The sequence below is a fragment of the Crinia signifera genome, chromosome 9 (assembly GCF_055691185.1).
Source record: "Crinia signifera chromosome 9, ASM5569118v1, whole genome shotgun sequence".
Lineage (NCBI taxonomy): Eukaryota > Metazoa > Chordata > Amphibia > Anura > Myobatrachidae > Crinia > Crinia signifera.
This window is the reverse complement of record NC_139225.1, coordinates 163,331,370-163,347,730: the sequence shown is the minus strand read 5'-3', so window position 1 is coordinate 163,347,730 and position 16,361 is coordinate 163,331,370. Positions and strand designations below refer to the sequence as shown.

At 44.2% G+C, this 16,361-nt stretch overlaps 2 protein-coding genes across 5 annotated transcripts in view; one reads left to right on the top strand and one right to left on the bottom strand.

The window, feature by feature from the left end:
- DACH2 (dachshund family transcription factor 2) overlaps positions 1–16,361 on the top strand; it is a 316,195-nt gene that overhangs the window by 9,869 nt on the left and 289,965 nt on the right. The window lies entirely within an intron of this gene.
- LOC146036469 (uncharacterized) lies at positions 6,826–12,975 on the bottom strand. Its single transcript, XM_083160463.1, has 3 exons — positions 12,496–12,975; positions 11,258–11,785; positions 6,826–6,879 (listed from the first exon to the last, which is right to left on the bottom strand). The coding sequence occupies exons 1-3, from the start codon at positions 12,955–12,957 to the stop codon at positions 6,826–6,828; spliced, it is 1,044 nt and encodes a 347-aa protein (XP_083016589.1). The 5' UTR covers positions 12,958–12,975.

The following is a 16,361-nucleotide window of genomic DNA, read 5'->3' as shown; positions in this document are numbered from 1 at the left end:
AACTGTGAAATGTTATATACAGGCTAAAAACTTACTGGGGACATCTGTAACTGGCACTGCTCGGGAAATAACATGTAACTGGCACTGCTCGGGAAATAACATGTAACTGGCACTAAATATACATGATTGCTTGGCATTCACATTCAGTGTCAGTGATTATACACAAACTTTGTTTCATGCACAAATAAAATATTTGTGTGCATTTCATGTGTTTGATGTTATACATCATAAATGCAAGATACTTCAAGATACCTGATTCAAAAATAAAATTATTCCAAAATACGGATTAATCCGTTATCCAAGATTCTTCTGGTCCCGAGCATTTCCGATAGGGGATTCGCACTCAACCTGTGTTTATATTTAATATAGTGATTTCCGCATTGTGACAGTACGTTTCCTCCACCCTGGTGATTTGCATTGGGACACTACAGCTGTATAATAATGCCACACTGTATGCCCCGCTGTGTGTGGCAGGACTCTGGTAGCGCCGTCTCTTCTGCCAACAGGTTGGATTATAATAAGCTGAGAGCAGATTTTGTTGTGATTTGCGGCGAGTGCTACAGATGTATATAGCCTGGGTAGTCTCCGCAGGGATCAGGCACTTGTGCATTGTGTATAAACTTCTGCCTACACTTGGAAACTTCTTCTTTGATTGCTCATTAACCTATACTGACCAGTTAGTACTGTATAAATACACGTGTGTGTGTGTGTGTGTGTGTGCGTGCGTGCGTGTGTCTGTTGCTACCCAGTATATTAAGTACAGCATAATATGTATATTCTCTAAATGGACTCGGTCATTGTGAAGTAGGTACAATAAAATATATTTTTTAGTAACTCTGTTGCATTATTGGACCCCCTATAGGTCCATGGTTTATACTGTAGTCAGACCACCCCAACTTGTATATTTGTTTAGCATTGATCAGAAATATTTGCAGAACCGTCACTTGCATCCTGCTATCTGCAGGGCTCCAGGTATTTTAATTGATTGTAATTAATTGATTTGTGCAAAAGGTCTCTCCTAAAATCCTCCGAATGATACCCTTTATCTCCCTGTGTTGTCAGCTGTTACAGCGTAGATGGATGTTATACTGTACAATGTTGCAGCGTAGATGGATATTATACGGTACAATGTTGCAGAGTAGATGGATGTTATACTGTACAATGTTGCAGCGTAGATGGATATTATACTGTACAGTGTTGCAGCACAGGTGGATATTATACTGTACAGTGTCGCAGCGTAGATGGATATTATACTGTACAATGTTGCAGCGTAGATGGATATTATACTGTACAGTGTTGCAGCACAGGTGGATATTATACTGTACAATGTTGCAGCGTAGGTGGATATTATACTGTACAATGTCATAGTGTAGATGAATATTATACTGTACAATGTTGCAGCGCAGGTGGATATTATACTGTACAATGTTGCAGTGTAGATGGATATTATACTGTACAATGTTGCAGTGTAGATGGATATTATACTGTACAATGTTGCAGCGTAGGTGGATATTATACTGTACAATGTTGTAGTGTAGATGGATATTATACTGTACAATGTTGCAGCGCAGGTGGATATTATACTGTACAATGTCGCAGCGCAGGTGGATATTATACTGTACAATGTCGCAGCGCAGGTGGATATTATACTGTACAATGTCGCAGCGCAGGTGGATATTATACTGTACAATGTCGCAGCGTAGGTGGATATTATACTGTACAATGTCGCAGCGCAGATGGATATTATACTGTACAATGTCGCAGCGTAGGTGGATATTATACTGTACAATGTCGCAGCGCAGGTGGATATTATACTGTACAATGTCGCAGCGCAGGTGGATATTATACTGTACAATGTCGCAGCGCAGGTGGATATTATACTGTACAATGTCGCAGCGCAGGTGGATATTATACTGTACAATGTCGCAGCGCAGGTGGATATTATACTGTACAATGTTGCAGCGCTGGTGGATATTATACTGTACAATGTTGCAGCGCAGGTGGATGTTTATTATACCGTACTTATTTAATAATAAATATTATTGTATCTATTTACAAACATGCAGCAGAATGTGGAACGTGACTTCCTGTTTTGCACAGATAAATGCTGCATAGTGTCAGTGTGTGATTGTGTTGTTTGGGGACATCTCAGGGCCTGTGACTGCCACTAGTCTCTATGTGCCTGACATACACACACTGTTCTAGTGGATAAATGGTCTGTCAGCGAGATCAGGAGAAGACCCAGCCTGTGTGCGTGACCCCATGCTGTCAGGCAATTGTCAGCCGTGGGGGATTCCTCCAAACTTCTCAGGGACAATGGTGGAATGCCTGAGGTGGGGCAGGGGCAGTGACCGCAGCCCATAGCCTGTTGCTCCCAGTAATGCTCCATGCTTAATTAGGAATTTACAGACGTTGGCAGCCTTAAGATCAGGTGGAAGACCTTGAAAGCTGATTTATGCGTCAGATTATTGCAAACAATATAAGTAATCACAGACGTGTCTATTTCTAAATGAAATTGGCGCAGTGATACTTGTGGCCCAAGCGTCTTCATAACGATGATGTTCCACTGAGCCATGTACAGTACATGTATGTGACTTGTGATTGTTTTTATATACTTGTATTATTTGTTCTTACAATATAACCCTTCATTGCTGTGATATAGTTTGCATGGTTTATCGTACAAAGTTCTGAGATTGTAATAACTTATAAATGTACGTCCTGCAAACAACTTGATCCGTTACGATATAATATAAAGATGAAAGATCCAGATCTGCGGGGAGGTGATATAAAGGCGATCGCAGAAGTTACAGATCTAGAGACCGTGAAATTTCCACAAAGCAGATAAAGACACTGGAATATTAACCAGGAGTTGGGAGAGATTAATAGGGTTTTCTGTTCAATTCTGGTGCAAACCTTCCGCTTCAGACTTTAATAACCCTTCGATCAGACAATGTATGCTGGTCTTGTTCATTTTGCGATTGAAGAAGTTTGTCAATAAAGATTGTTCAGACTGATTGCTGTAACAATGTAGCATCATCCGCATCGAAACTTCTATGTAAAACTTTATTACTTAGAAATTCAGAGACAGGACAAGTGGTGCTAAATGTGGGGGGGAGGCAAAACCACTTTCCCTTAACTGGTTTGTGTTTCCGTCCAGTCCGCTTGGGGCGCCGGTAATGAAGATTTACAGTAGTAGCTGGGAGTCCCTGCATTTCCCCCACCACAAGAGTGAAACGCAGCATTTCCCAATGTGATTTCTACAGGCTGACAAGTTCAATCGATGATACGAGCGTCCAAAACCAGAATCGGTCTGCACTGAACACATGTTCCCATTGGCTCGCCCCCCTGATTTACTCGCCCAGAGATATATTTTATGCGAATGGGCTGATTAGAAAACACACAGACTCATAGAAATTAATTAGGTCTGTAAATAAAGACAATATTTTATTCCACGCAAGGTCCAGACACCGTGTCTGCTGATCGCAGCCAAACCGTAATGCGTCGTTTCTTGTTAGTGCGCCGGTGCCAGGATTGTAATTACTAGAAGTGGACACTTTCCCCCCCAGCGGCCTTACTGGTGCACCAGTGTATATGTGCCCGTGCAAGACTTCTGTACACCAGGGGGACGCTGGCCTATGCAGGAAGGGTTAGAGGATAAATCTATCTCTGTTGATAATGAACATTGTGTCGTTACAGGCGCATGGTGTGTGTGTGTGTGTGTGTGTGTGTGTGTGGAGAGGAACAAGTCAGAGGAGATTAGGTGAAATTAATGGCGTGTAAAAGGATTAAATCTGCGGATGAAATGTTTCTCGTTGCACAGACTTTAAGCCTCGCACTATCACAGTGTTGGGGATGTGACCAACTGACCCCTTACCTGTCGGTGTTTCACACCTAGGCCCTCCTCTTGTAGAATTTGGGCAATGGCGGCCACCTTGATTGATTTTATTATTGTTTTCTTTTTAATTGAATTAGATGAATCTTAATGAAACTCTAATGTTGTACAACGTCTATGCTGTCTTTGCTTTGGTTGCTGCGAAAAACATACTTCTCAGAACACCGTCGGAAACGCCATTTTTACTGATTAATAGGCAAACCTATTCCATAGTGTGGTACAGGAGACAATACATGTTATATCTGACCTGCAGGTTTATATTGACTCATAGTAAATACCACTGACCTGTTACTGTATATGGATGATACCCTCTGTAACCGGTTACTGGTCACCGGGTACCTCTGCAAGTCCTGAAAATCCGGGTGACTTGTCATTTCTGCGGTCATTTTACATTTGCATTTTTCCTGATGAGTCTTTGTGATTATGTCAGAAGTAACCAAATACAAATACAAATACTTTATTAGTTACGGGAAATCATCATTATTATTATTATTGTTATTGTTAGTGAATAATAATAATAATTATTATTATTGGTACTTATTCATATTTATATTATTACTGTTATTATTTTAGTATAATAATAAATATAAGTTCTTGCTAAAATGTTATTAAAAGTAAACTTTTTTTTTTTAACCCTTTGAGTGCCAACATCTCCGTGAGATATGTGCAAAATACCCGTTAAAAATGCCGGCATTGCTCACATTTCCCAAGATGATATTTCCTATATACGGTAACATTACAGGTCATTATGGTGAATAAAAACGTTTGTTTGGCCATTTTCACACCGATTTTGACAAATTCACTTGGCACACAAAGGGTTAAGCCGAGCATTGCCAGAACTATATCCGTTAGTTTAACCCTTCACTGAGGGCGATTCCTGAGGTGGCGGATGTTCCAGTCCAGTGTGTATGCACTATATACTGTATATAGTTATAATATCGGTATATAACCTGCTAGATATAATATCAGTGTCTGTGTAGAACGGGCCCTTGGTCTTCCCTGGTGCGGCCGGACTCCCAGCCTCAGCCGGAGGGAGAACCGCACATTTGCTGTGTTCCTGTTGAATATTCAAAAGGTTATTCATTCATTTTTATTTATTTACATTTGTGTTTTCCTCCCCTACGTCTCCCGTTTTTCAGCGCCCCAAACCTGCACAAATCTCCGCCACTCACAATCACCCGCTCTGGAGGGATAACATCATGTTTGGGAGGGGAAGGGACGTTTGCACCCAATAAGCCTGATTGTGGCTCTGCATGCAAATGCTGTTTTGATTTATCTCCCATTGCACTTTTCCATTTGAATTGATCCTGCATTAATTTCGCCAGGCGGCTCTGTGAGACTGCAGATGTTGCCCTGTGTTTAATAAATCAATGAGACAGATCTGAATGAATCACTTCAGATAGATTCTGCTCTCGGTTTGATGTCTCGATGTTATTCTTAGCTTGTTATCATGACAGATGCATTAATGTCCTATACACACTGTCAGCAATCACCGAAGAGGTGGGAGCGCGTTAAAGTGCCCGCGTCCTCTACTAAACGCGCCTTGTTAAAGAGAAATAAACTGCATTTGTGACCCGAATGCACACATTTACTGACTGTATTCTAACAGAACAGCTTGTGGGGGGGTGGGGGGTCGGTAATGTAATACGGGGCCTGCGCCGTCCGCTCTGGTATTGAGCGAGTAATTATTTGCAAAAGGAAAAAATCAATTGGAAATAGTGAGTTTGGTGAAGCATTTTTCACATTAACATTTGATTGTAATGGAAATGACAGAGGAGGGTAATGAATGATTATGGCTTTTGGTAAATGTCACCTATCAATCTCTGGGGCGCAGAGGGGAGGATCCGGGGCCTTGGAGATTGTAAGAACATATGTTTGATAAGTTGCATAGGATTATACTGTTATTTATGGGGCTGTTAACGTGCAAGTCAGCTCCCAAAAGCTTTGCTGCGGTCACTTTTTGTTCCTGCTGGGCTTTCGCCATCGCAATAATTTATATTGACAGCCAAAAGCGGACCGTGGCGTCTAAATCGGATTCCATCCGCGTCCCGGGGTGCAAACGGTTAATAAGCCCAGTTCTGTTAGACCGAATGTGAAAGTAGTCCCTAAATGACTTTATTGTTACAACACCTCCCTATTCTGTTACAGGGAAGTGCAATAGAGCAACTCATAGATGCTTCATTTGGGTAATCAGTGTTCTGTGAGGAACTTTCTGCATTTTTTTTTCATTGAGTTTTTGCTGACCGATAAACTGCAATCTCCAGCATTCCGCAACGGGATTGCCGCGTTTTGCTGGGAATATATTTGTACGTGTTCCCAGCAGTTTGTTTGCAATCTGCGTTTAATTCTCTTCATGGTATTACAGCAGTATATAAGCATTTTAGGGGGTGGGGGACGATGACTGTATTTGTGTATATCCAGCTTAGCGCTCAGTAATCCCCCGGGGAACCCCTACAATAGACACAGATTTATCTGCAAATTGCCCTTTTTCTTTCTCCGTTAAGAATAACATTTAAGTAGCAATGAGAAAAAGCCAGGTGGTTGAAGGTTTGCTGCATGGTGTGCAGGATTGTACAGTGTATATGGCATGATGCACTGTGTAACCCCCTAAATCACTAGAGCACATGTAGTACTCCTGTGTTACGCAGTGATCCTCGTATGTGAATTCATCGTACCGAGAACACTTTATGCTCAAATCTGCTTGTTCCCAGGAGCTTGGATAGGAAATAATGATTTCTATTTGGTACTTTCTTTTACCCGGCCACGTTCCGGTGAGTGGGGGGGGGGGCACCATGCTAGACTTCTGGGCCCACACATGGTCTGTTTGTTAAGCTTCTTTATTCTGCATGTAATATATTTAAGTTTATTTCCGGTTTCCCTTGACGATTGGGCTCCCCAATGCTTGGCATCTGTAGTTATATGGTTAAATACCCTCACTCCGGGATCTTGGGCGTCAGGAGAGTGCGCAAGTGTGCTTCCAATCTACTCTACGTGACGCACAGCGTGGGACACATTGATGATGATAACCACATTCAGCTTGAAGGCAGCCCTGGTTAAATGTTGAAAGAGATGGAGCCCTCTGCATCGCTCGTCACTATCGCCGCCCTCGGGGTGACAGGTGCAAATTTGTCTTTATCCCCCAAAACCAATAAAGACAAAAACCCAATCTCCAGCCTTAATTTAATAAACCATAAAACCAAATGCTACAGGAGGAGCCATGTGCGTTATTTACATACGGATCGGGCTTATCCCATTCACGTTGCAGCTGGAAGGACCTCGCTTGTATTTTAATTTGCTGATTTTAGCTGAGATTCCACCCCCACACCCAGATTGAGTTCACTCTCCCGACCTCCGTGAATGGACTAAATCTTTAAACAAAAACATCCCCCTGGGTACAGACCTGTATAAAGTGTTTGTTCGGTCTCTCGTTGCTCCCAGACGCTGATTTATGGCTGGTATTGTTTTAATTAATAGAAATGTAAGGTTTGTTTAAGCCTGCAGTTCCCAGATTAAACATTAGACACGTATAATTCCAGCGTTCATTCTTCCAGAACCTCCACGCACCATCTCCGGTGTCCTCGCTAGCGCCCCAGAATTGCGCATCTGAAAAGTTGTTGTTTTTAAACGGAGAATGAAAGATAAAATAAATAACAGTAAAATCTACCAAAGTACCACTCTGTAACACTGCGGAACCACTACTGATTTGTCAAGTACACCTGAGGTCTCGCACTTCCCGTCTTATCCAAATACTTTACCCCGCAGTCTGCTGCAACTGCTGCTATAACTTCAGGGGCTGACGCAAAGTTGAATTGTCGTCGTTATTGCAGATGGATCCTGCGTATATATGGGCACTGTCCTGCCATCCCACCAGCGGGTGTAGTGGTGGCGGAGGTAGCGGGAACGATCTCACCTGATGCCCTGCATATGCCAGGGTGGCAGCCCAGGAGCTCAGAGTGTGGGGTGATGTTTAGTGCTACACAGGGGAGAACAATTGAATGGCCGGTAAGCACCACTTGGCCGTCTGCCTATTTACACCAACACACAAGGCTTCATTTCAACTAAACTATATGTATGGGAATAATCCCAGGCGCGTATGGTGAGAACATACAAACTCCACACAGAGCTACGTAAGGTCTTATTTAGTACTCCACAGACTAGAACATGCGAGGTGGCATTTAGTGCTGCATGGGGGAGGGCATGCTAGGTGGCATTTAGTGCTACATGAGGAGGACATGCTAGGTGGCATTTAGTGCTGCATGGGGGAGGGCATGCTAGGTGGCATTTAATGCTGTATGGGGGAGGACATGCTAGGTGGCATTTAGTGCTACCTGGGGGAGGACATGCTAGGTGGCATTTAGTGCTCTATGGGGTTGGACATGCTAGGTGGCATTTAGTGCTGCATGGGGGAGGGCATGCTAGGTGGCATTTAGTGCTGCATGGGGGAGGACATGCTAGGTGGCATTTAGTGCTGCATGGGAGAGGACATGCTAGGTGGCATTTAGTGCTGCATGGGGGAGGACATGCTAGGTGGCATTTAGTGCTTAATGGGGGAGGGCATTTTAGGTGGCACTTAGTGTTTAATGGGGGAGGACATGCTAGGTGGCACTTAGTGCTGCCCATGTTAGAACAGGTAGGGTAGCACTTAGTGCTGCATGGAAGCAGAATGCTTTTTTTTAGCAGCAAGATAATTTGATGGGAGCTTAATCTGTGTCTATGGTGGGTGAGGGAGGGTGCATATTAGGGTTCCCCACCGACCTATGAGACACCTAACCGCAGGAGTGCCTGGAATATAATAACGGTCACTTAAGCTGGGTACACATATGTACAATTTCATTTTTCTTGCGACCGTTCGATCGACCGTATACACGTTCGGCCGTCCGAAACATACGACCGATCTGCGCGTACACATATGTACAATTTTACTGGCGACGTCCGATGTACTCCCGTCCAAACAATCGCAAGAAAAAGATTGTACCACCGTACACACTCTCCCGTTCTGGCTATTCGAACGATAAAAATGTACACAACATTATCATAATGGGCTGGATTAAAAGAGCATAGCGAAACGAGGCGTGATCACGGAACAAAGAATCGTTCGTGTAGTACAGTGAATAGAGCCGTGACTATTCATATCCATTGCTAGCTGTACTGGATATACGTACGTACGTTCGTCTATCGGTACATTTGGGCCTTTTTAATCATGAGCTTGAGGAGAAGGAAGGCTCGTGCGTGCATTTTGGCTGCTATGGCCATCAGATTGCGGGCTATTAAAAAAAGAAAAAGGACCAAGAATCGGAGCTGCTGGACCAGAGACTGGCTTCTGAGGAGAGACACCTTCTCCCACATGCCATTGCTACAGGAGATACGGGAGAACAATCCTGATGATTTCAGGAATTATCTCCGTATGGATGACGCTACCTTCATGGAGCTGCTGACACTGGTTACCCCTTTAATAAAGAGAGAGGACACCTATTTCAGGAGGCCTATTTCTGCAGAGCAGAGACTGGTGGCAACGCTGCGTTATCTGGCAACAGGCAGGACCCTTGCCGACCTGAGATTCACAACCGCAATATCATCTCAAGCGCTGGGGTTGATAATACCAGACACCTGTGATGCCATCGTCCAAGTTCTACAGGAGAAATACATGAAGGTAAATATAGAAATTACATACATGTCCCCCATATGTATAGCTGTGCACATACCTGTACCCTATATGTATATCATTACAATGCCTGTTAATGTAATCTTTTACACCAGTGGGTGGGGGGTCATTTTGATAAGGCGGGTAATAGCTTTGAGGCTGCAATGGGGGAGGGCTGATGTGTCTAAAATCAACCCAACAGATTATTAATACGCATATACTTTTATATTGCAGTTTCCATCGACCAAGGAGGAGTGGCAAAATATTGCACGTGATTTCCGTGATCTTTGGAATTTCCCTAATTGTGGTGGAGCTATCGATGGCAAACACGTCAGAATCATGCCCCCTGCAAAGAGTGGCTCTTTTTATTATAACTATAAGGGGTTCTTCAGCATTGTTCTAATGGCCATCGCTAATGCTCGATACGAGTTTGTATTTGTGGACATTGGGAAAAATGGTAGAGTTTCAGATGGAGGAGCCCTGGAGTATACCTTTTTCCACGACCAACTGAAAAAAAATCTACTGAATCTGCCAGAGCGGACTGAAAATGAGCACGGTTTGAACTTTGTTTTTGTGGCGGATGAGGCCTTTGCATTGCACCCTAATGTCCTTAAACCCTACCCACAAAGGGCACTGAACAGGGAACGGCGCATTTTTAACTATCGCCTGTCACGTGCCAGGCGAGTGGTTGAAAATGCGTTTGGGATTCTGAGTAATAAATTCAGAATTTTTCACAGTGCCATCAATCTGCGCCTAGATAAGATTGACAAAGTGGTGCAGGCCTGCTGTGTGCTGCACAACTACATGCGCAGAAAAGCGGTGCACACACAACAACTGGGGGCTACAGTGGACGACAGCCAAGTTGTTGACGAGCCTATTGGTCTGACAGCTTTGGCAAATAATTTAAACACCAGAAATGCATCAACGCAAGCAAAGTTGTCAAGAGACGAGTACTTGGATTATTTCAATGGTGTTGGGGCTGTGGAGTGGCAGAATGACATGATTGCTTAAAAATGTACGTTTTTGTCATTGTAAATATATTGTTTTTTGGTGTGTACTAATCAATATTTTGCCAATAAAATTTGTATACTCACAGTTCCGCACAAGTTGTCCTCTGCGTCTTATTGCAGCAAGGAGGGGGAGGTGGAGGCCGAATCACGGCAAGTGAGTGGTAGTACTCAGGTGCCAGGCATTCCTGGAGGGCACAATGCCACGGCACCTGGAGTGCAGACTGTACCCAGTACTGGTGTTTATGTACTAGCAAGTAGTTGCTCCACCACACCTATTTCTATGCCAATTTCTCCTGGTACTTTTGTACAGTCTCCAGGAGCAATACATGAAGGTAAATATTGAAACAACATGCATGTACCCCATATGTATATCTGTGCCCTATAGTCACCCTGCATGGTAAATGATATTTTCACACGGACACCAACTAGATTACAGAATTTTTAATTTTTGTATAAATTATTAACTTATAAACTTATAAAAAATATAACATAAATAACAAGGAAATAAATAATAAAGAAATACTTAAACATAAAAATATTTAAACTATATTATTAAAACAAAAATGCAATTAAATCAACTATATAAAATATTTACATCTGGTGGTAAACTTGGCCCACCCCATAATCCCCTGTATCCATCGGTGGTTGGGAGGGAGATGGAGTTTGGAAGGGGCCACCAGGTGGACCTGGTGGGAGCGTATTAGCCGCCGTTACCGGTTGGTGCTGCCTTTGCCCAGTTGGTGGCTGTAAATGGTGATACTGGGGATATTGCACCTGGTGAAATACAGCTTGTTGGGGTATAGGAGCTGGGCTGATGGGTTGAAATTCAACCCTAGGCAGAGGGGTCTCATCGGTGAGACGTGTGTGCCGGGTCAGAGTCCCCACACGGGCCCGGTACAGCGTCTCATAAAATATGCGCTCTACCTCCACCCTTGTAGCCGGGTCCAACTTTCGCAAATTGTCCGCTAATACGCTCCCCACCCGGTCCGCATCATCCTCATCCATGCTCATCAATCTGTTGGCAGACTCCAGGATCTTGGTGGTTGCCACGTCCGCAGCATCTGGAGTCTGCCTCGGCCTTTTGCGCCCTCTTCTTGATGGTGCTTCTGCTGCACTTTGAGCGCTTGATGGAGGTTCACCGCTGGTCGTGGCGGTTGGTGTGGGGGTGGAGCAGAGGGTCGGTGAAGGCAGCTGTGATGCCACCTCCAGCGATGCCGAAGACTCCTCCTCAAATAGCGATGGCTGTAACAAAACAAGATGATGTATCACTATAGATTTTTAAGACTTCCATATATTTTTATATCTACGCAGAAGAACGCAGCCCACAAACCACCATGTTGCTGCCATGGATGAAAGTGAGCTAGTTGAAGAGGCGTTATGATTGGCATCTCTGGAAACTAATTATTTAGATACCAGACATAACAAATACTAATTTAAACACCAGAAATGCATCTATGCGTGCTAAATTAACCAGGTATGAATACATGCAGTATTTTATTGGTGTTGGCGCTGTGGATTGGCAGAATGATATTATTTCGTTAATTTTACACCACAAAAAAATATTACAATAATCCGCGCCAGAAAGACTACAACAGTGTAGATACCAGGGATTACCAATGGCAACCAAAACTTCCAAATACAAAAAATGTGGGAAATGCACTTGCGATGTCTGAATATTGATCACTGTCTTCCCAGGCGGATAAGAGTATAGCTCCACCACTGAGAAGAACCAGAATTAGGGCCACAGAGAAGGTCAAATTGACGATGTAGAACCAAAAGGGTGGGGTATCGCCCCCTGCAACTGACCTCTCTGTTGTGCCCAACAGAGAGGTCAGTTGCAGGGGGCGATACCCCCCCCTTTTAATTTTACATGTTCACAATTTTTATACTGTACTTGCTGTTATATTTATCTTGTGTGCAAAAAATTTTTCAAAAAAAATCCGTCTACTTACTGTGCCGCAAATGGTGTCATCTGAAACCTCTTGGGTGCACGCGGAGGTGGAGGGTGCAGGCTGGTTCCTTGAAGTGTTGCCGACCGAATCCCTGGGCAGCTCCTGGTCCACCGTGAAGGCCAGCAGGTCATAGTACCACAGCCTGGGCACATACACTTGGTCTGCCCCTGCCCCAGACCGCTTTGAGGACTCAACCTTATTTAATTCCTTTTTAAATACGGTCCTCATATTAGCAATGCGAGTCCGGACCCACTCCACATTTGCTATGGGGTAGTATGTCTGGCTCACCCTCACCAGCTCCTCCAGAGCAGATAGCCTCTTCTGCCTATTCGAATGGTCTCTGGATTTGGTGTTCCATAAACAATTCTGATCCCTGTAGGCCTCAATGAAATCCTTCATAAATTCGACATTTTTTTCTGCCATGGTTGAATTTCTGTGCCAAAAAATAAAATAAAAAGGCATATTATTTTCTTGATACAAAAAGCACACCATAAAACATTTAATGTACAGGTGTTCAGTCTGTGGGCCACTAGATATACTGTAGCTATAGTACAGGAGTTGAAACTCTGTGGGACATAGGATACACTGTCACTACAAGCCCCAGCATACCCATGGGCCACAGATTGTCATAGAAAACTCCACATTTTGTTTTAATACTCACCGAAATAAATGTCGATACAGTCCGGAAAATTCGCTGCGCTGCTCCGATCAATCCAACAGCAACGACGGAATATTCTTTCGTGCAGAACGTGGCTTGAAACACAGTGATTGGATGAGCACAGGAATCTCCGCCCCACTCACGTGCTTCGCGTCACACAGACACGGGACATCGAGGAGCCATGTCGGAGGGTCTGGCGCCACCGCATATGGGGGAGGCCAGTACAGAACCTTTGATTTCCAAATCAGTGATAACCACAGATAAAGAAATCGCTGACAGACAGGACAACAAGGAGAAAAAAGTGACGCGCGCCTCCGCCATGTCATCTGCAGAGGTGGAACTGATGGTCAAAATGCTGGATAGAAGGGACTACGATTGTTCGAGAAAAACATACCCCAAGACAAATTACAGAAAAGAAATTATTATGCAGCGTGTATGCAAGGAGATAAAGGAGAAGTTTGGGAAAAGAAGGTCCAAATACCAGCTCCAAAAACGGTGGTCGGACCTGAAGCACAAGGAGCAGGCCAAGCTGAAGAAAATTCGTGGAATTATTAAAAGAAGTGAGTCCAATGCCCTAGGTGGCTTTATTAATATACTGTCATGATCCATTACATTTTGAGTGTTTTGCTGACATGTTGCTTGTTTTTATTTACTCAGAGGAAATCCAATCCAGGAGAAGGCATGAGGAAGGCAGAGACAGGGCCTCCAACCTAAAAATAAAGAAGGAGAGTACAACAGGTAAGGTTTTGTACCAGCACACCAACAGAACAACACATGTTTTATACACACAACAAGGGGTAGTAATATGTCACTTTACCTTGTCACTATAGATGATATCCAGGCTGCGCAGCCGATGGAAGGGACCACAGAGGGCCACCAAGTGATTGCGATCACCAGCAGTGTAGATGGTGAGTGTATACTGCAAATCATCTTTATGGGATAGTGACGTATCATTTGTGGAAAGGTAAACATTTCTTTATCTGTACTTATTATAGATATCATCGAGATTTCAGATGTCAGTGCAGAGGGGGAGAAGAACACACCATCACCTGACACGTCCAGCGACGAAAGCACAATGCAAGAAAACATGACACAAGTCCATAAATGTCTACAAGAACTAAGCGGGAAAGTCCATACCGTAGCCCAAAAAATTACAAAAATCCAAAAAGGCGTAGCAGTAGTACACTCTTTATACGAAAAAATTTATAACGGTTTGCATTATAAAGTCAAAAAATAGTTTGTGTACTTTATTTTACTTGGTTCTCCTTCTTGTTTATTTGGAGGCCAGCAGCATGCACCTTAAAATGGTGCATGTCATGGCAAGCAGTCCCACGGCAGCAATGCATCACATGTGAGCAGGCCGGGATGTTCCCATGTGATGCGTTGCTGCCGTGGGACCGCTTGCCACTACATACACCACCATGTTCAAATGTGTTTTCATGTTTTTTGGGTGGGTGGGCTTTCCTGCTAAACCTTCACACGTGGCACTTATGTCATGGCAAGCAGTCCCACGGCAGCAATGCATCACATGTGAGCAGGCCGGGATGTTCCCATGTGATGCGTTGCTGCCGTGGGACCGCTTGCCACTACATACACCACCATGTTCAAATGTGTTTTCATGTTTTTTTGGGTGGGTGGGCTTTCCTGCTAAACCTTCACACGTGGCACTTATGTCATGGCAAGCAGTCCCACGGCAGCAATGCATCACATGTGAGCAGGCCGGGATGTTCCCATGTGATGCGTTGCTGCCGTGGGACCGCTTGCCACTACATACACCACCATGTTCAAATGTGTTTTCATGTTTTTTTGGGTGGGTGGGCTTTCCTGCTAAACCTTCACACGTGGCACTTATGTCATGGCAAGCAGTCCCACGGCAGCAATGCATCACATGTGAGCAGGCCGGGATGTTCCCATGTGATGCGTTGCTGCCGTGGGACCGCTTCCCACTACATACACCACCATGTTCAAATGTGGTTTTATGTTTTTTGGGTGGGTGGGTGTCCGTTCCTGCTACACCTTCACGCAAGCACCTGTATGTGATACTCTGTTCAGGTCCGACCACCCAAATAAACAATGTGTTCACAGTAATTTTTGTCAGTATTTCTTAATAAATGTTAAGTGTTTATGCAGAACAATGAACATCACATATCTATCTATCTATCTATCTATCTATCTATCTATCTATCTATCTATCTCTATCTATCTATCTTCTATAACTTCAGGAATGCACACACAACGATTATTTATTTCAAAACGAATGCACACACAACGAATATTCTTTAACAGCATGGGGCGGAAAGTACGGGGGAGAAGACTTCCTGTTGTTTACTTGCTGCGCTGATGGAGGGATGACGCAGCTAGTCAACACCCACATGGGCGTGCTGCTTTTGGGAGGAATGATCGCAGGAACGGGCTGCATATCGATCGAATGTGCGTACACATGTCACTTTTCTTTCGATATGGAGCCGTCCTGTCGGAAGAATATTAAGCAGCAAAGAACCTGCGACCGACCGACCGTGGACGGCCAAAAGCGTTTTTGGCCGTTTATCGATCGCAACGAAGGGATCGGGACAGCGTACACATATATACAATCGAACGGCCGTTCGTCCGCAGATCGGAAGAACGGCCCGACGATTGTACATATGTGTACCCAGCTTTAGAGATGTTTTTCCCCAGTATAAGGAGACATACATTAGCTTTGGTAATGATCTTACATCGGCCAAGTGTGTGGGGAAAGTTTGTGTCTTCACTAATCATATCCCCCTCCTCTGTTATGTGCGATTGGTCTTATTTTGTGGTCTGGGGGCTGTGGCAGGAAATCCCTGCCTGAGAGGGGACTGCACCCAGTATAATCACCTGATAGAGTCCTCATTGACCTATTAACCCCCCCCCCCTGTATAATACACCTGCGGACCAGGCGATGCTGAGAATAGCCCCCGACTATGCCCTGACAGCACTGCCAATGATCACCATGACCGGATCCCCCATCCCCTTGTACTGGTGGTACCATATCGAGCACATTATCTCTCTTGTCTTTCTGCGTTGCACCCAAGCGAAGAGTTAAATCCGTGTGCAGCGCCCGGCGGGGTCTCTCCTGACGGATATCTGGTATCTGCTCTCAGAGGCTACACTCGGGTTATCTGCCACTCAGGTGACAGCTTCAGAAAGACAAGAAGAGAGAGAGAGAGAGAACGCTATTGATTGGTCT